The sequence below is a fragment of the Myxine glutinosa genome, chromosome 1, assembly GCF_964187855.1.
Source record: "Myxine glutinosa chromosome 1, kmMyxGlut1.1, whole genome shotgun sequence".
NCBI classification, from domain to species: Eukaryota; Metazoa; Chordata; class Myxini; order Myxiniformes; family Myxinidae; genus Myxine; species Myxine glutinosa.
In genome coordinates this window covers 401172573-401193910 of record NC_136261.1, presented here as the reverse complement: position 1 = coordinate 401193910, position 21338 = coordinate 401172573, and the positions used below count along the sequence as shown (strand labels likewise).

General features: G+C 50.0%; 1 protein-coding gene across 10 annotated transcripts in view; it reads right to left on the bottom strand.

The window, feature by feature from the left end:
* LOC137410816 (E3 ubiquitin-protein ligase Midline-1) overlaps positions 1–21338 on the bottom strand; it is a 99106-nt gene that overhangs the window by 16825 nt on the left and 60943 nt on the right. For all 10 annotated transcript variants that reach the window (XR_013621892.1, XR_013621893.1, XR_013621894.1 and 7 more), the window contains exons 4-6: positions 14000–14233; positions 10620–10642; positions 6080–6207 (exon numbers count right to left, since the gene is read on the bottom strand). Coding sequence is in view for 7 of the 10 variants with exons in the window: in XM_078770363.1 (XP_078626489.1) it covers positions 6080–6207; positions 10620–10642; positions 14000–14233 (385 nt within the window). In the remaining 3 variants the exon portion in view is untranslated. The remainder of the gene's footprint in view (positions 1–6079; positions 6208–10619; positions 10643–13999; positions 14234–21338) is intronic.

Below are 21338 nucleotides of genomic sequence, written 5' to 3'. Positions count from 1 at the left end.
GAGATGTTTCTACACCTTGATTGGAGTCCACCTGTGGTAAATTCAATTGATTGGACATGATTTGGAAAGGCACACACCTGTCTATATAAGGTCTCACAGATGACAATGCATATCAGAGCAAAAACCAAGCCATGAGGTCGAAGGAACTGCCTGCAGAGCTCAGAGACAGGATTGTGTCGAGGCACAGATCTGGGGAAGCCGACAAAAAAAATCTCTGCTGCATTGAAGGTTCCCAAGAGCACAGTGGCCTCCATAATTCTTCATTGGAAGAAGTTTGGAACAATCAGGACTGTTCCTGGAGCTGGCCGCCCGGCCAAACTGAGCAATCGGGGGAGAAGGTCTTGGTAAGAGGTGACCAAGAACCCGATAGTCACTCTGGCTGAGCTCCAGAGATGCTGTGTGGAGATGGGAGAAACTTCCAGAAGGGCAACCATCACTGCAACACCCCACCGATCTGGGCTTTATGGCAGAGTAACCAGACGGAAGCCAAACAGTTCAATCTTGGTTTCATCAGACCACAGAATCTTGCTTCTCACAGTCTGAGAGTCCTTTAGGTGCTTTTTTGCAAACTCCAAGCGGGCTTTCATGTGTCTTTCACTGAGGAGAGGCTTCGGACCCCATCAAAAACAATGATCTTTCCTACCTCCGTTAACCCACCTCCACCATCCGCCCAAAGTTTGTTTCTATATCCATCTGGTCTACCCTTTGCGTTCTCCCCCAGCCCTCATCGTCATCCACATCCCTTGTTTGTCCGTCTCCGTCTACTTTCTCCCTCGGCCCTGTTATTGGCATTTCCCCCTTCTCTTGTGGCTGCTCCTTTTGTTTTGTTGCATCCTGACCCATTATGTGGTCCAGCTCTTCCACGAGCCTCGACTCTGCATGCACACAAAAAAAAACGATTGGCGAAGTTTATTCAACAGGCGAGAGAAAAGAGGAACAAATGAGTGGAGGTGAGCAGTTCTTTCTCTTCTCTTTCCCATTTATAAATCCTTGGAGAGAGAACATTCACGGAGATCCGTCCTTTATCAAGCCGCTTGCATTTGCTGGACGATTCTAAATCCGGAAGTAACAGGAAATTACTTGGACACCGGTGATCTTTCTATATACAGTTTGAGGACCAAAATCAACATTACAATCTGTTACCATTTTATACAAATCAACTTTTAGAATAAACATCTCACCTCCACAAATATGACCTCGTCATTTATATATGGCCAATAAACTCTGAATAAAATTTTCGATGGACTCGTGCAATAACTAACCTCACACCTTACCAATACACCTCCTAAGAAACATTAAATAATTTGTGACAATGTTTCAGTAACGCAATATAATTAGCTCCCATTACCTCCCATTTACCTCGCACCGATTTGTTTCAGCTACCCACCTTTTCAGCTACCCGAAACATGTCGGAAAGGAAAGAGTTACAACAGCTTTGATATACTTTTGTGGCGGGCACAACGGGCAATAATTCCGTGCACCAGTGGGTGGCGCGAGCGTCCAGGCAAGGAACTGGAACACATGCCCCGCCTTTCGGCCGACCGGCCACGCCCGGGGGCAAGGCGTGGCCTCGGGACATATATGCGGGCTCTAAGGTCGAGCCCGCCCAGTGCTGAGTTGAGAACTTTGGAATAAAGTCTTTTGTTTGTACCCACGCATTGTGGCCTACCTCTCTGGCAATCGAGTCGTGTGTGCACGCAACCACACTGGTGACCCCGCTTGGTTCAGCCGTCGCTGACCCCCGAACGCGCCATGGCTACCAACGCCGTCGCAATCAAACTCCCGGAGTTTTGGGAAGCACAAGCCGACGTTTGGTTCGTGCAGGTCGAGGCTTAATTTCAACTCCGGGGCATCACGGCGGACCAGACCAGGTACTACCACGTGGTCGCCGCCCTCGGGCCCGGCACTGCCGCCCACGTCATGTCCATCCTTCGGCGCCCGCCGGGCGACCACAAGTACGAGGCACTCAAACGTCTCCTCCTCGCCACGTTCGGGCTCAAGGAGGTCGAACGAGCCGACCGCCTCCTGGACCTTCCCGCCCTCGACGACACACGACCATCCGTCCGGATGGATTTCATGCTGTCCCTGCTTGGAGACCAGTGCCCGGATTTCTTATTCCGAGCACTTTTCCTACGCCAGCTACCTGTACAGGTGCGCCTCGTGCTGGCCGGGTCCAAAATAACGGAGCCCCGCGCCCTAGCTGGAGAGGCCGACAAGTTTTTTGTGGCCTGCGACACGCGGTCGGTGTACGGTGCTGCCGTAGTGGATCCCGGTGCGGAGGCTACAGCGCCCCCTGCTTCCCTCGTGGCCGCTGCTGCGCTCCGCCCACTACCGCCGCCGCCACCACCACCACCGGCGCGGCCGCCACGGCCGCCACCGCCGCAAACCTGGTGCTACTACCATGCCAGGTTCGGCCGCAAGGCTAGAACGTGCCGCCCGCCGTGTTCTTTTGACGGGTCGGGAAACGACCGGGCCGGCGCTCACTTGCGGCCATGAGCGTCGGCCATTCTGGCAGCCTCCTGTTCATTACGGACACCTCGTCCGGTCGTCGTTTTCTGTGCGACACGGGAGCGCAGGTAAGCGTCCTCCCTGCCTCCGCGTCCGACCAGCAAGCCGCGGGCCGGGGCCCCGCTTTGCTTGCCGCCAACGGCACACCCATCCGCACATTCGGGAAGCGTTGCCTCTCACTGCGGTTCAGAGGGCAGCGCTTCCAGTGGTCGTTCGTCACCGCCAGCGTGCCAATGGCCCTGCTTGGCGCGGACTTCCTATGTGCGCATGGGGCTGCTGGTCGACGTTAAGCGCAGACGTCTTATCCAGGCCGAAACCTTCAGCTCGCTCGCTTGTTCGCTGAGCGGCTTGTTGAGCAGCTCGCTGAGCGGCTTGTTGAGCAGCTCGCTGAGCAGCTCACCGAGCGGCTTGCCAAGCGGCTTGCTGAGTGGTTCCGTCCCGGCGAGATTAGTTTGTACGCTTCCGGCAGCGGACGAGTTTACCCGCCTCCTCGCCAGTTTCCCGGCACTCACGCGGCCCACCTTTTCAGCGGTGGCCATCAAACACGGGGTGGAGCACCATATCCCCACCGTCGGCCCACCGGTCTACGTCCGGGCGCACCGCCTCGACCCCACGAAGCTCGCCGTGGCGAAAGCGGAGTTCGCCACGCTGGAGCGGCTGGGCATCGTACGGCGCTCCAACAGCGCATGGGCTTCTCCTCTGCACATTGTGCCAAAGCCCGGTGGCGGATGGCGGCCGTGCGGCGACTACCGCCGGCTCAACGATGCCACCACCCCCGACCGCTACCTGGTCCCACATATCCAGGACTTTTCCACCCGGTTGGCAAACACGACCGTTTTTTCCAAGGTGGACCTCATCCGGGGTTACCACCAGGTCCCCGTCCAACCGGACGATGTCCCAAAGACGGCCGTCATCACCCCTTTCGGCCTCTTTGAGTTCCTGCGGATGCCTTTTGGGTTAAAGAATGCGGCCCAGGCGTTCCAGCGGCTCATGGACAGCGTCTTGCGCGACTTACCTTTCATCTTCGTCTACCTGGACAACATCCTAGTCGCGAGAGCGTCCCGGGAGGAGCACCTGCTCCACCTCCGCACGCTCTTCGAACGCCTGGGTCAGCATGGCCTGATCATCAACCCCGCAAAGTGCCGTTTCGGCGTCACCGCCATCGACTTTTTGGGGCACCGCATCACCAGGCACGGGGCCGTCCCTTTACCGGCCAAGGTGGCGGCAGTCAGGGGTTTCCCGCGCCCCCGCACTATCAAGGGGCTCCAGGAATTCCTGGGCATGGTAAACTTTTACCACCGCTTCGTGCCCCACGTCGCCCAGCTCCTCCGCCCCCTGCACGAGGCCCTCCGGGGCAAGCCGGGCAAAGGTGACATCGCCTGGTCGGAGCCGATGGCCGCGGCGTTTGCGGGCGCAAAGCTGGCCCTGGCCAACGCCACCATGCTGACGCACCCGGCGCCCGATGCACCGATCGCCCTCACCGCCGACGTGTCGGACTAAGCGGTGGGCGCGCTGCACGAGCAGTGGGTGCGTGGTGCTTGGCAGCCGCTGGCGTTTTTTAGCCGGCAGCTTCGCCCGCACGAACGCCGCTACAGCACTTTCGACCGCGAGCTGCTCGGGCTCCACCTGGCGGTCCGACACTTCCGCCATCTGCTCGAAGGCCGCCCGTTCACGACCTTCGTGGATCACAAGCCCCTTGTGTTCACGATGGCCAAGGTCGCCGAGCCATGGTCGGCCCGGCAGCAGCGTCACCTCTCGGCCGTGTCCGAGTACACGACGGACATCCGTCACGTCGCGGGTAAAGACAACCCGGTGGCGTATTTCCTTTCCCGGTCCGTCGCTCACGCGGTCCACCTCGGGATCGACTATGCCCGGATGGCGGAGGACCAGACCGCCGACCCCGACGTCCAGGCCTTGCGGACCGCCGTCACGGGCCTCCGCGTCACCGAGGTGCCGTTCGACGTCGCGGGCACGGCCCTCTTGTGCGACGTCTCCCTCGGCCGGCCTCGCCCCATCGTGCCCGTTGGCTGGCAGCACCCGGTCTTCGACGCCATACACGGCCTGTCCCACCCAGGCACGAAGGCCTCCCAGAAGCTCGTCGCGGTGAAGTTCATCTGGGATGGCCTCAGGAAGAACGTCCGCGACTGGGCCAGGACGTGTCTCGCGTGCCAGCACGCAAAGGTCCACCGCCACACCTGGGCCCCGTTGGCCCCGTTTACGTTGCCCGAAGGTCGGTTCAACCATGTTCACATCGACTTGGTGGGACCTCTGCCCCCCTCGCGGGGGTTCACACACCTCCTCACCATGGTGGACCGCACCACCCGGTGGCCGGAGGCCGTGCCCTTGGCGACGACGACTGTGGCTGACATCGCACAAGCCTTCATCGCCACGTGGGTTGCCCGGTTTGGTGCCTCCTCGGACATCTCGTCTGACCGCGGCCCCCAGTTCACCTCAGAGCTCTGGGGCGCGGTGGCGCAAGGGCTCGGCGTTAAACTGCACCGCACCACGGCCTTCCACCCCCAGGCCAATGGCCTGTGTGAGCGCTTTCACCACTCCATGAAGGCCACACTCCGGGCCAGCCTCCATGACAGCAGGTGGGCCGACAGGCTCCCCTGGGTCCTGCTGGGCCTCAGGACGGCGCCTAAGGACGACCTGCACGTCCTCGCCGGAGCTGGTCTTCGGACAGCTGCTGCGGGTGCCGGGCGAGTTTATCCCCGACTTCACGGCTCCTTGGTCCGTGGCGCAACAGCGCTCCACCCTGCAGGAGGCCGCTAGGCGGTTCGCCCCGGTGCCCACGGCACACCACGGTTGCCCGTCCTCCAACGTCCCCCCGGAGCTTCGCACAGCGGAGTACGTTTTCGTCCGACACTATGCCCACTGGGCACCGCTGCGGCCCCCGTACGATGGGCCTTTCCGCGTGCTGGAGTCCGGGGACAAGCATTTTACGGTGGACATCGGCGGTGCTCCGGAGTGTATCTCCGTGGACCGCCTCAAGCTGGCCCACCTCGATCTCGACCACCCCCCCCCCCCCCCGCCAGCAGCTCTGCCTCCTCGTCGAGGCCGCCCCCCGGCGGTCAGACCCCCGGCACCCACCAGCGCCGCCGTCCCGCTACCCCCCAGCCCTGCCCGCATCGCCACGGGGCGTTTCGGCCGGGTCATCCGGCTTCCCCGCAAACTCACCCTTCAGGTCCACGGGAGTTCTGGGGGGGGGCGCGTGTGGCGGGCACAACGGGCAATAATTCCGCGCACCAGTGGGTGGCGCGAGCGTCCAGGCAGGGAACTGGAACACATGCCCCGCCTCTCGGCCGACCGGCCACGCCCGGGGGCAAGGCGTGGCCTCGGGACATATATGCGGGCTCTAAGCTCGAGCCCGCCCAGTGCTGAGTTGAGAGCTTTGGAATAAAGTCTTTTGTTTGTACCCACGCGTTGTGGCCTACCTCTCTGGCAATCGAGTCGTGTGTGCACAGCACCACACTTTACCATTTGCATCTTTAATATGCGATACTGCTTTTTCACATTTTATCTTTCCTTATTCATTATTCTCCTAAACATTCATGGTTGTGTTACTCACTCGTTATCGTCTCCAATAGGTTGTGGTTCAGCTCGATGAGCGAGTCCAGACTCTTCTCCTCCTTCGAGAAGTCCAGCAGTGTGGGTGGTGTCACGCTCTTGTGTTGAAAGTCCAACACAAACTGAATCCTTGGAATGAAAAGGGAAAATATTACTTTAGGTAGGGTAGGAGAGGTTATTGGAATATAAAAGGTTTGTAAAATATTTATTTTCATATCAAATACAAGTTCTTTATGAACGACTCTAGTAGTAAATCTCCATAAATATGGTAGTGCAACTTCTGGTGAAACTTCAACTGAAACTTCGGGTGAAACTTCTGGTGAAACTTCTGGTGAAACTTCTGGTGAAACTTCGGGTGAAACTTCTTGTGAAACTCCCAAAATGCAGGATCATTCCTCACCTCCACTCATTTGTTCCTCTTTTCTCTCATCTATGGAACCAATTTCCTTAGTCTGTTCAATCTCATCCTTCTTTCCAGGGCATCAAGATGACTGTTTATCATCACCTCATGCCACATCTATCCTGATTAAATGTCCCCAAGCCCACACATTCTTTTGCAGGTTATTTTGCTTCTTTCCCTCTGCTTCCATTTCATTTTTGCTCCATTACTTTTTCATCCCTAGTTTCCCCTTCCTCTTATTCGAGGCGAGAAATTAAAATATTTTAATCTTTGAATCAGGGAAGAACCAAAAGAAACCAGATATTTGCCATCACTATGTGAACGACAAGGGTATGCTTACCCTGGTGACCTTACCAATGTCCTTACCAAGGAGCTTACCCTTGGTGATTGCCCACACCTTATCCTTGGCCCTTGATCCAATGATGGCCATATTTCTTTTGAACCACTATATCACCTTGACCTTCAACATTTAGGCATAAACATCATGAAATAAATAAATAAATAAAAAATGTAAATAAAGCAAATGTGTCTCCATCTACATTCTATCCATAAAACAACATCATGAAAAGTGGAGGAAAATTATTCAAGTTATGATCGAAAAGGTGGTTTTCATTAATCAAGTAACAATCCCCCAAAAAACAACAACAACAACAACGCATTTTAAGGCCATTTTCCCTGCAAGAGCGGGGGTGAGCCTTGCGGACCCCATGACAATGTTCTCCATTTTGCCCTATTTTCTGCCTCTCCCCTTGTTAACCCCCTTGCCCGCATTTCTTCTTCGACCATCTTTAGCCAAGTCTTTCTCGGTCTTACCCGTCCTCTACTTCCTTCTACATTCATTTCCATCACTCTTCTCAACCAGTCACTTTCATCCTTCCTCAACACATGACCAAACCATCTCAACCTGTTTCTCTTCACAGCATCCATCACAGGCTCTATTCCCATCATCTTTCGCAATTCATCATTTGTCTTCCTCTCTCTCAACGATACTCCACACATCCACCGAACCATTCGCATTTCCAACTTTCCAGCCTTCGTTGCTGTTCTACGTTCATTACCCATGTCTCACTCCCATAAATCATAACACTTCTCACACATGCAGCATACACCTTTCCCTTCAGCTTCAATGACACTCCCCTCCTCGTCAGCACGCCACTCAGTTCACGAAACTACTTCCATGCACATCTCACTCGAGCAACCGTTGCCGAGTATGATCCACCTTCTCCATTCTGCATGTCTCCTAGGTAACAAAATGTTTTCACACCTTCCAGCTTCACGCCATCTCCAAGATCCAACTCAACATTTCCTCCATCTGCAGCTCCCTCTGTGCACACCTTACACTTGAATGTAGCTGCCACACTGGTTAATGAACCTCTCAAATCACTACATTTTTGATGAACCCACTCAGCGCACATTGTACATTGCATGGAATTCACTCCGACACCCTTCCTGCATACAGCACACGGCCACTTCCCCGTTCTTTCCACCTCACCACATACTTTACCACTTGCCATCACCTTCGTTTTTTCCGATATTCACCTTCAGACCTTTTGTCTCCATACATTCCTTCCACTTGTTCATCTTTTCCTTCAGTCCATCCATACTTTCCGCAATCAACACCAGATCATCTGCATACAACAACTCCCACGGTAAACCCTCCTTTACGTTCTGTGCCAGTACCTCCATCACAGCCACAAATAGTAGTGGACTCCTGATGCACTCCCACCTTCGCCTCAAACTCACCACTGTTCCCGTCCTTCGTCCTTACAGCTGTGCGCGCTCTTTTGTACATTGCCATCACTACTCTGATCAACCATTCCTCCACTCCTAACTTCCTCAATGCCCATGTCAATACTTTGCGTGGAACCCTATCGAATGCTTTCTCCAGATCAACAAATCCAAAAAACAACTTCTTCCTCTTCTCCATGTACTTCTCCTGCAACTGGCTCACAATGAAAAGCGCATCTGTCGTTCCTCTTCCTGGCATAAATCCAAACTGCATTTCGTCGATCTTCACTTTCTTCCTTATCCTCCTCTCCATCACCCTTTCCAATACCTTTATTCCATGCTCCAATAACTTTATCGCTCGGTATGAGTCACACTCCAGAGGGTCACCTTTCCAGGTGTATAGAGGGACGAGGGTACTCAGTTCCCAATCCACTGGAATGCGGCCTTCTTTCACCACCAGATTGCAGATCTCTGTCATTCTCTTCACACCCCAATTTCCCGCTGCCTTCAACATATCTCCCACAACTCCCGTCGGCCCTCCCGCTTTTCTACTCTTCATTGCTTTTATCGCTTCCTCAACTTCCTTGTCGGTTATCTTCTCTGCCGGTCCTAAAACTGGGTTACTCTCTATGTTGCCATCCCATTCATTCTCTGCATTCAACAGCATTTCCATATATCTCTTCCATCTTCCTTTAATTCCATCTGGGTCCACAACGATTTTTCCCACTTCATCCTTCAAGCAACTCACCCCCATCACATCACACCTCTCTTTCGCTATCTGCTTTGCAATCCTGAATACCGCTCTCTGACCCTCTTCCGAATCCAAGCGTTCTCCGAACATTTTCCTACATGCCTCCTGTGCCTTTGCTACCTCTTTCTTTGCAGCCTTCTTGGCTGCCTTAATAACTTTCATGCTCTGCCTTTTCTGGCAGCTTTTTCTGCCTTTTCCTTTCTTTTCTTTCCCGCACCCGGATCCCAAAAAAGTAGATCTGAAATCCGTAAAAAGTAGGTCAAGAACACAAAACAAATATCAGGGGCACAACAGTAGTACGGGTCCACTATTATGATGTAAGAACATCTTGGAAGGCCAAGCAGGCTTTGAGATTCCACATTGGCAAAATTGAGTGATGACAAAAAATACATTCTTTTTTTTTTACAAACCGCCATTTGACCTTGACCTTTAAACCGGATGGGCATGATGTAAATTATTGGCATAAATGCCACTTACTTTAATCTATCTATAGATGGCAATTTCATTCTGATCACACAAAACATAGTCAAACGTTTCGTGAAAAAAGTTAAAATGTCTATAATTGGGTCATGACCTTAAAAATTGTGTCAAGATCAAAACAATGACCCGCATACTTTGTATTCCCATTATTGCAGCAAAATTTCATTCTGATCACACAAAACCTAGTCAAGTGTTTCATGAAAAATGTAAAAACGTCTATAATTGGGTCATGACCTTAAAATTATGTCAAGGTCAAAAAACAAACATGACCCGCATACTTTGCATTCCCATTATTTCAGCAAAATTTCTTTCTGATCACACAAAACCTAGTCCAGTGTTTCATGAAAAATGTTAAAATGTCTTTAATTGGGTCATGACCTTAAAATTATGTCAAGGTCAAAAAACAATCATGACCGGCAAACAAAATACTTAATATTCCCGTTATTGCAGCAAAATTTCATTCTGATCACACAAAACCTAGTCAAGTGTTTCGTGAAAAATGTTTAAATGTCTATAATTGGGTCATGACCTGAAAATTATGTCAAGGTCAAAAAACAATCATGACTCGCATACTTTGTATTCCCATTATTGCAGCAAAATTTCATTCTGAAAGTCTCTGCTGGCTGCAAGATTGAGCTCGGACATGGCATAAAAAGGGAGAAAAACCTAAATGGTGGTTTAGTACTTCTAATTGGTGCAAGACCTTGACCTTTAACCTGGAGGGTTATGATATAAATTGAGCTTAAATGCACCTTGCTCTGGGCTATCTAGAAAGTGAAATTTTGTTCTGATTGGACAAACCTTAGTCAAAGTTTTGTGGAAAAAGTTAAAATATCTATAATCGGGTCAAGGTCAAAAGCATTATGTCAACTCCGCATACTTTATATCCGCATTATTTATGCAAAATTTCGTTCCGAAAGTCCCTGCCGGCTCTGAGATACAGTTCGGAAATTTGGAGTGTTGAGAGTGCAGGGAGAAAAAGAAAATCATTATTTTAAATGTTGGTTTACTAAGCCTACTCAAAAGGGCCTAATAAAGTCTGTGGTACCAATAAAAATTGGCAGCACCAACTGTAGAAAGAAACCATACAAAAGGCATAAGCCTTCCCCTATACTACAGGGGGAGGCTCAAAAATCACGATATGCCAGATAATGTGATACATAGATGGCATTGCAGGCCTACCTCTTCACGAGATCCTGGAAACCCTGAAAAATACAGAAAACAAAGGATTAATACACCATTCCTGAATATATTTCTGCTTAATTTTATTAGAACAAATAATGTAAGATGTGATTAATTTGGACATTTGCTGAAGAGCAATCACCACGTCCCGCTTAACACAACAGAATAATATCAAATGCACAGCACAGCTCACCTTGTCGAATAATTCCATAAACTACAAGTGCTGAAACAGGTCAACTCAGAACATGGTACAGATCCTTGCACATGAACCATTGGATGTGCTGTTATGGTTTATAAAATGGTCACCAAGGCAAGAGATACAACCATGGAACGAGCTTCAAGTATTGATACAAGTGGGACATCTCCAGGCACTACATCTCACAAAGTGACGTACACAGCAACAGGTTAACGTAAGATAAACTTACCGCCATCTTGCCTATTGTACACCGCTGCTTTCCTATTCCATCTCCAGGTGCTGTATGACGTCATTGCCGGGCACCAAAGGGGGCCCTCGAAAAGTCACTCGACACACCTTTCTTTCTATGAAACGTTTAATGCTGCCTCTCTCGTCTAAACCACACGTTGTGGGCTCTCTGTCTCTCTCATCTTGAAAAGGAATGGGGAAGGTAAAAGAACAAGGGAGAACAAACACGACGAATCAACACAAATAACAAAGATAAGGAGGGAAACAAAAACGAAGGTTGAGGGGGGGGGCTGGAGGGAAAAGGAGGAGAAGGGAAAAGGGAGAACAGAGAATACTAGAAAAGAAGAAAAGAGGAAGACGATAAACGAACAAAACACAGAAACACAAAAACGAACTACACACGCACGTACACTGCCGCCATGATGCCACACCCAACTCACAACATCCCAGCAGGGGGTGAGAGAGAGAGAGTGAGTATGTGTGATTTCTCTGGATTAAAATACATGTTCCAAGTATTTGACGAGCTTGTGATTTTGTCAAGGTCTGAAGGGAAGGAAGAGGCTTCTGCCTATCGGTTTGAAGGATGAGGGAGAGAATTGTGTCATCGGTAAAAAGATAAAGAGGATGTTACAGAGAGTCAGTGAGAACATTGATGAAGATTAGGATTGGATGGAGCCTGGAACACTGCCTTGGGTACTCCAGTCTCGACAGGGAGAGGAGAAGAAAGGGTTCCATTGAGAGCCACACATTGGCTACCAAAATGGAGGAAGTCAGTAAATCAAGAGTGGAGTTGGCCATGGAGGCCATCGGCAGAGTTTGGAGAGCAAGGCGGGATGACAGACTGTATCGAAAGCTCGATATATGTCTGGAGAAATGGCCCTGATCTCGTGTCTGACATTGAAAGCCTCCTTACATTGTTGGGAGAGTAGAAGCAGCATGTACAATGTCGAGTGACATGGTATGAATCCTAATTGATGATCTGAGATGAGGTTATTGGAGCAAAGAAATTATTTTATGCCTCCTTTGATGGATTCCATAACCTTGCTGATGAATGGAAGTAGGCCAATCGGTCTGTAGTTAAAGCGATCCTTTTTTCATATTTTATATAATATATTGATGTTGGCTGACTTCCAAGCAGATAGAAGATGATAGAGGACAAATGGCAATGTGAAAATAGCAGAGAGCGGAAGTGCAAGAGCAGCAGAGCGGGTTTTTAGGACACGTGATCTGATGCCATCAGGTCTAGTTGCAGAATCAGTCTAGGATTGCCAGAACCCTCTACACCTTCTCAAATGCAAAATACACAAAGTCCAGGAGCAGTTGGGTGTGACTAGGAAGGGTGTGTACAGATAAAATGGGTTAGGGACACAATATTTGGAAACAAACACAGAATAGAGGTATTCGGCCTTCTCATGAGCGGAGTCGGCTGTGGTGCCATTTGAAGAGAGGGTAGGGATGGAAGGGGCTGGAAGGGCCCATAATACACCGGAAACAAACTTAACGAAGCGCCACCAGGTTTTAGAGGAGGGAGACAAGTTTGAAAGTTCATTCTTGAGGTTGGACAGATGTTGTTTTCTGGCTCTTCTGAGAGTGGACACACACTTGTTACAGGCTTTGTGGAATGATCTGATTCGCCTTCCAGGAGGAGAATGGAAGTTGTTTCAAGGCAACTGCCCCACCACAAGATTTAGTGTACCATCGTTGGGATGGGTAATGGGTATGATAACTGAAGATGAGATGGGATTAATCTGTGCATAAAGGAGAGCAGGTTTCCGTGGAAGAATTCCCAGCCTGAATTAATATCAGGCATGGTAGATATAGGAGACCAGTCCAGATGATTGATGGCTGCTTACAGACCGTGCCAGTCGGCCTGAGTGAAATGCCAGACTCCTCGGCTCTGAGGCTGTTCTCCGAGAATGGCCAGAGATGTCGATTGTTGACCTTAACAAGCACATGATCAGATGAACCAATTGGGGCAGAGGGAGAGCAAGATACATTGGGGGATGGGTGGAGGGTTGGGGGAGAGTGGGGAAGTTGGTCATAACTAAATCCAGAAGGGAGGACTTGCCACTCACAGAATTCCAGGTGGGAAGTTTACAGATCTAGTCAGTCCTATGGAGTCAAATAAGTCCTTTGCAGAAGTGCCATGGCTGTTGAGAGAGGTAACAACAATCAGCCATGGTGACAATTGAAATCACCACATATGGGAGAGAGAGTTGGGATGAGTGGTTAAAAGTTGGTGCATGTTGTCTGAGAGAGATGTAGATGTAGTCATCAAAGTTCGGAGGATGGTACAACACACAGACAAACAGGAGTTGTGAGCAGAGGGGAATAGAAGTCGCAGCCGGAGTTACTCTTGGGGTTTGGGAGGTTATTGATGCACAGTTTGACTCCTCCGCCAGGAGTCAATCAAGGTCACCTCCTCATTTATTCCTCTCTTTTCCTGCCTGTGGAACTGCCTTACACACTCTCTTTAATCCAATTCTTTCCTCCAGGTCTTCAAGACAGCTGTTCAGCACCATCTCAAGTCATCCCCCATCCAAAGCCATGATCTTTTCTATGTCCGTTGAACCTCACCACATCTCTCAAAATTTTGCTTATGTATCCATGTTGTGCACCCCTTGCGTTTTCCCTTAACCCTCATCGTTACTTGCGTCCCGTATTTGTCCGCTTCCGTCTACTTTCTCCCTCCGCCTTGGTATTGGTGTTTCCCCTTCCTCCTGCTGTTCCCTTTGTTATGTTGTGTTCTGATGTGTTCTGTGTCCTAGCTCTTCCATGAGAGACCTTGTATAAAAAAAATTGTAAAGTACATCATACGTTAAATTCACTGTACAAAGCATTGTCCTCGACATTCACCTGCAAGAGGCTCTCAACGCATGAATGTACAGGTTTAAACAGACTTGATACAGCTTTCTTGAACCTTTTCAATTAATCATTACAACATTTGAAAACTCACCCCCAGAAAGGAAATGGTCTCCAGCTCCTGCAGTGCTGTTTGCAGTGAGGATTCTACTTTACGGAGATACTCCATGTTTTGCTGCATCTTCTCGATCTGCTTCTCAAGCAGAAAAAGCCTCCTCTTTTGCATTTTGTCGACTCGCCTCTTCATCAGATCCACAGCTTCATCCACATATTGGTACAACGTCCGTCGCTTCGCCTCCAACCGGTCATTAGTCCCTTTGCCTACGTTCTGGGAGGAATTATTGTTTGATTTTAGTCAAAAATAAAGAATAAACTTTGAGGGAAAATGTAAAATAATTAACAAGGAGAGCAATGAGTTTTCGATGAAAGGGGTCAGGGGCGCCTTTAGATATCAATTCCTTGCGCGAGTTTAGAAGGACACAGTGAAATAGATGTGGACATTTATCTGTAAAGCTTCTTGGGATTCAGGATTCCAATGAAAAAAATTTATACTTTTACGAAGTTCAGACTAGTAGAGATGGATTTTAACTTGTTTACATTTTAAGGACAGCAATTAATGATCAAACGTAAAAAAAAAAATCACAAGAGATGAAAACTCATTACAAACTAGAAGGGCACTCGGTAGAGCGCATGCCTCCACCAGGCTGAACAGTTTACGTTTTCTATCCCACTGATAGGCCAGACCTGGATTCGGACCTGAACCAAGATCTAATCGGCTTGTTCTTGTCACCAAACCAACTCTTCCACCAAGTTTATTCATAACTCGTCCATAACTTTTTTTAATATCATGTTATATATCACTTTTCACAAGATCTTTCAATGGTGAAGAATCGCTTGAAAATTAAATAATTCTCGTATCCGAATCCATATTCAGATCTTCACCAACATCGAATCGATTAGTCCTCGTCACATACACAACCTGTCCACCAAGTTTTGTCCAAATCCGTTTGCAACTTTTTGAGACATCCTGCTATGTATCGTTTTTGGCCCTATCTCCCAATGGTCCTATCTTCCTCAACAAGCCTACCCCGAGCCAGTCGTTTTACCGCCCGTGCCTTGACGTCACCAGGTATTGATAAAGTCTGTCAATAATATGTAAACGCTTTTGGCACACTCTAATGATTATTATATAAGGGGTAACAGGATGACGCTTTAACCAATGTAGAACACGCAACGTTTGAGAACCAGCGGAGATTCCAAGACTTGCATAACCCTGGGATACGTCATCCCTGCCAATGGCATCCAGAGCCAACTCCACACATGGCTTACTGACTTCCCCTACTCTCATAAGCAACGTGTGGCTCTCAACGGGATCCTTTCATCTCCTCTCCCTGTCAAGGCTGGAGTGCCGCACGGCAGTGTTGCATTGAGGAGCTGCTGACACAAATCACTCACAAATGCAGACCATTGCTAATCTTAATCATCGATCTTTCTGACTCCCTGGAACATCCCTCATATTTCCGATATGCAGGGAGCAGCCTCTTGAGATCGATTATGTGAAATGGGCTCTTCAGTCCATGACAAATATTACAAGCTGGTAAAAAACTTGGAAGATGCCCTTCATTCCCGCCAAATCTCACAATTTCACTCTCTCTCTCTCTGAAAGGACTATCTGGTGAACCCTCCGACCACCTTCCTCAACAATATTCTTGAAGAAGTTCAGTCACTCAAACTTTTGCACCTCACTATCAGCCATGATATTTCTTCGGCAAACCACATGTCGAAATTGTCCTTGAAAGTCAGCCACCGACTGGGCCTCCTTCATCATGCAAAGTCTTTCCGTGGCACATCCGAACATTTAACTACTTTCCAGGCCTTTTTCCACAGCATAAAGTACTGCTATTCCCTTTGGAGTGGCACCCCTACCTCACACCTTGACGTCGTGGAAGTCAAGTGATCTCTCCTGCAATGAAACTGAGCCTCTGAACCTATAACTTTCCCATCGCAGACAGGTATGCAGTTTCTCTTTCTCCTACCACCTCCTTTCTTTCTCCTACCATCTGCCCGTTTTGTGCTTTGCCCCACCAAGGATTCTGTCGGGCGCATGAGGCCTGCCAGTAATTCTCTTCTGGTGAGACTCCAAAAATTCAGACCAACTGCTCACCTCCACTCATTTGGTCCTCTTTTCCCCTACCCGTGGAACCAACCTCTTCAGTCAGTTCAATCCCATTCCTCCCTCGATGGCTTCAAAAGAGCTCCTCAACCATGATATTGTCCTGTGGCTGGCTCAGTTAACACCGAGAGTATGCCACGGATGGCTAATCGAGCTTAACGAGGCGTTTCCAATTCAATGGCGGATCATACACGAGCAGGGGGTTGGGGGAGAATGCCGCGGCTTACCTGTCGGTCCGACGATGTCTTTGCCTGCAAATTAATAAATCAACCAAAAACGTATGTGAAATGTACAAACAGGAATATTTATTAACGGACCCGATAACAAAGGGCGCAACGGTAAAACTAAATCCTAAGTTGGGACGTCCCCACACCTCACTTCAAATACAGAACAATGGAAGGATGAAGAAAATAAATCGTTGTGTTTGTGTTTGTGCGTCTTAGCTCGATCAGTCGTCAGGTCCATTCACGTCATCCAGGCACGGCTCCGGTGTCGGCCCAAACAGGCCTCGACGCACCCCCGTACACTAGGCCCCGACGAGGCCTCCCACGCGAATCGAGCGAGCGGGCGTGCAACCCACCTCCACAGCCGTGCAACGTCCTCCTCGGATTTGGCACGGCCCTCCGATGCACCCAACGTTCGTGGCGAGAGAGTCGAAGATGAAGGGACCAAACGAGCAGGGCGAGGCAAGGGCAGAATAACAAGGCAAGAAGAAAGGTCGAGACAGAGGTCCAGGCAGGATGGATCCAGGAACGAGAAGGGCAAAATGTCAGCTTGCCAGTCGTTTTACCGCCCGTGCCTTGACGTCACCTATTCTCTCGTCCAACCGCTGCGTCGCTCCTTGTGTCCTCCTTCGGGCCCTCCACACCAACTGGCCGAATGTTCGCGCCTTTGGTGATCGTCATTTGTCGGTGGCCAGAGTGGCACGTCCTTCATCGTCCTGCTCTCCAATCGGTGCTTGTGTTACGGGGTCCTTCTGTGCATGTCTCTCGGCCTGCCTGCGCGATGTTTGCTTGCCATGGTGTACTACTGCGCGGTGGCCACTTCCTGCTTGTCTTTCCGGTCAGTCATTGTGGCGGCAGGGGATTAATTAATGTGTGCACTAATGGGGCTAACTAATGTGTGGGATGTATTGCCATAAGGGACATGGGAATGTTCACAGAGGTTTCACATACAATGGAGTTAGCATAATCCTTAGAACTATTTAACATGCCCCATTCCTCGTAATGCTAATGGGGACGAAGATACACCTTAATCCGAACAAACCGGGCTAGACAGAACTTATTACAGGTGAGGTTTCCCCATCACGACAGATGAACCACCTACCTATGCAGATCTACCTAAATCTATATATGCTTATCCAACCAACATAATATTTTCTACACCCATTAACTCTCCTCAAGCCTACCCCGACCCAATTCCCTATCCATGCTGTTCTTTTTATTCCGTTACGTGTTCTCACTCCTCCACAAGCTTTGATTGATTGTATAATATATATATATATATATATATATATATATATGTAGGGAGCTATTATGCCCCTCCCCCTTTGTTATTATGCTGCTTTACCAATTACCAAGTATAACCAATTATATGTTCTGTTTTGCCTTAAAGCTTGGACTCTTTATAATACTTAAATCCTTTCTTGTGCTTTGAGGATGTGTAATATCCTAATAAGGAGTTCTTTCCTGTGTGCTCTTAGCCTGCGTGGGCACAATCTTTCAGTTCTCCTCTCCTGGCCTTGGCTACAGTTGTTATCTCCTCATGACTTTTCCAATATCCTGAATGTTGACACTTTTATGAGTTTCACCCTCCCTTTGTTCTTTCTCAACCAAAGTTCTATACAGAAAGTTGTAAACATGTTGCCACATATGGCTGACCATCTCCTTATCTGAGTTAACCTATGAGTGGCCTTGATGAGCTTCCTCTAAGTAACTGAACAACAGGATGGGACTATGGTGGGGGGACCAATGAGCCCATTCTGGGACCAATGAGCCCATTCTATCTCTGTATCTTGTGAGCTAACCCCACCCCTGATATTCCTTATATAAAGCAAAGTTTAATTGATTTAATTCAGAGCATCTTGCTGTACTGTTGGTCATTTCTTGTGAGTTTCAGTGCAACTTTTGCTGTCCTCAAGCTTGTGTAATCGAGTTCTAATAAATATATCCGTTGCTCCTTTCCTCTGAGTCTTCTGAGTCCCAAGTTCTAAGTTCTAATCCAACAACTGGTGGCAGCGGCCAGGATACAGTCTGGGCGGTCCGGGACGCGGTCCCAGGCAAGTGAGTGGTGAGAGACCAGCTGGCAATTGACCCGGGTCAGGTGAGCTGTGGTTTTCTTTTGTTTTTCCTTTTTAGCCTGGGGGTCAGTCCAAATTGTAAACCACTCTCTTGCTCGGTTGCCGTTTGTTCCGTTCCCTGCTCATACCTGTTCCACGAACCTAAATTTAATTACGGACCGCTTGGGTCCCGGAGCAACTGATTGTTTATGGACTCGTTAGGGTAACGTTACGTAAGGGGAAGTGCCCCACGTTGGGCGCCTGAGGTTAAGGGGTAATAGATCTCTGGGTTGTGAGGGTAAGGATAAGGGCGGCGTCCCGATCCGAGGCCTACCTGGGAGACGTCGGAATTTTAAGTAAGATTAGAAGTATTATAAGGGCGTAGGACGCCAGGAGAGTACAGTAAGGTTAGGTTAGACGGCTGTGTAGGCGGACGAGCCTCTCAGGAGAGTTAGGTAGTGCGGCCGTACCGCGAGGCGGACGAACCTCACGAGTACAGGGCTGCGAGTTAGGTAGAACGCGAGGCGGACGATCCTCACGAGTATAAGGAGAGTTAGGTAGCGTAGCCGTGCCGCGAGGCGGGAGATCCTCACGAGTACAAGGCTACGTCGGTAAACTAAATTTTCCTAGGATGGGTAACCGTATGGGTAATAAGACAGTAAAGGCAGGTGAACCGCTTAGAAATACCCCGGCATTTTTCATGTTTCGGAGGTATGGCTATGATGCTGTGAGACCAGGGAAGTCATGGGTTGCGCTGACGAAGGATTTAGGAGAATCGTGGCCCGAAGGAGGGTCTTTTGCGATGGAAAAATTGGACGTGTTGTATGAGACATTAGAAAAGTTTGAACAGGCCACGAAACACTTCCCGCCCGACTATTGGAAAGTCTTTGGCTGGTGGAAGGAAGAAGCGATGAAGCGACACGCAAAGTCGAAACAGGCTAGCCTGGCTGGTGAGGTAACAAAACTCAAGGGTCTGAGGAAACAGGCGAATAAAGTGCAGGATGAAGCGCTTAAGGAAATAGAAAAGCAGGCCAACGCGCGACTGATGTCGCTCGTTGAAAAACCAGCCCCCGCGGTAGGGGAGGCAGTGACCAATCTACCCTCCCCAGCCCCAGACCTAAGCTCTGCCCGGGGTTTCAGGCACCACCTATCCTTTCTGCGCTCCCGCCACCACCTCCCTATAACCCCGCTACCATCGCGCCCCAGATACCCCAGAATCACCCGAGCAAGGGAAGTCCGTTTGCCCAACTCGGGGCTAACGGGATAGACGACGGGACCGACACCGCAGGGTTCCCGCCACCGATAGGGCAGGATGGGTTATACCCCTTGCTGGCAGGCTGTAATGGGAAGCAGACCTCACAAACTACCCCATCGGAATGTCAGGAAATAATGGGAAGGGAAACGTTGTGCCCCGTACAAGTTATTGGAGTTAACGCTCAAGGACAGGGGGTTCGAGAAAGGGTACCATGGAAAGAATCCTCTTTAACGGTAATGCGGGAAAGGATCCAACATTTGCTTATTGAGGACCCACGGCAGATAGTGCCAACCATGTCGAATTGGGTTTTAGATGGCGAGTGCGACTATTGAGACATAACTCATATGGGAGTATCCGTGCTCCCACCCAAGGTATGGGATAGGGCTAGACACAGAGCACAGTGGCCGGTGGACGACCCAAGGGCGGTGGGGGCAAACCCCCAGATAACACCAGTGCAATGGGAGGCACTGAAGGTCCGGTTGCTAGAGGCTATTGAGCAGGCGCTGTTGCCAGCAGGTGGTCCGGATTGGGGAAAAATCGGGGCCATAAAACAAAAGGCAGGAGAATCAATTGGGGATTACCGGGAAAGGTTGGAAAAGGCCATCGCACGCTGGGGAGGACTGGGTCCGATGCAGCTGGGAGGGCTACCCCAACCATTGGTAAATCAATATCTAATCGAGGGGCTTCGGCCGGCATTAAAGAAACAGGTACAGTCCGTCCTCTTCGGCTGGAAGGGAATGACAACCAACGAATTATGCGACAAACTGGAACAATGCCCGGGCTCCTCCCTAGAGGAGAAGAAGGATATTAAGGAGGAAATATTGCAAATGTTTGTCCAGGAGAAACGGGCTCAATTTAATCAAAATAAAAAGGGGGATCAGAGTCAGAACTACATACGCGAACAGTGCCAGAAGTGGGGGCCTGTCCGAGGTCCCGAGGAACATAGGAGGAGTTGTTGGCCTCCTTTCTATAAGGGCCAATTCCCCAATGGAGAGTGGATCCACCACGAAAATGAAAACTGCGACGGTTGTACTGAGGAAGACTTTGGACTAATTAATATGGACGAGACAAAACGACAATGGACAATACCACCCCCTCTTCCCCCTCCTCCTCAAAACCCTCAAACTTGGACGGCGCAAGGGCCCCCTCCCCAAAATTGGTACCCACCAAGACCCCTTCTCCAAACCCCTGGACCACCCCCCAATAGTGGGATGCAGAATGGACCAAGGGGGAACTGGGCCCCGCCTCGGGGTCCGCCGCAATGGCAACCAGTAAACCAGTCACAGTGGGGACCACCAGAACGCCGGATGGGCGGAAGGGGAGCTGCAGGGGGACGACCTATGCCCTCCGCACCACCGGTTCCGCAGGAACCGTGCTTTTATTACAAGCAAATGGGACACTGGAGAAGTAATTGCCCAAGTGCTCGTAAGGGGTTTCCGCCCCAATACAATAGAGGGGCCTATTGACGGGACGCTGGCGAGTCGCCCAAGGAGTGTCCTCTTTTGACCATGACACCGGCAGAGGAACCGACCTTGACGATGGACGTGGAGGGAAAACAATTAGAATTTCTCGTCGATACGGGCGCGCCTCGCAGTACAATTAACAAGGGGCAATTGCCCTCTTTGCGCCCCACAGCGAGGAACGTTCAAATACTGGGTGTTTCGGGTTTACCCCAAGCGCTTCCTATTTCGGAGGAAGTGCGAGTAACATGCGGCCCACTGGAGGCT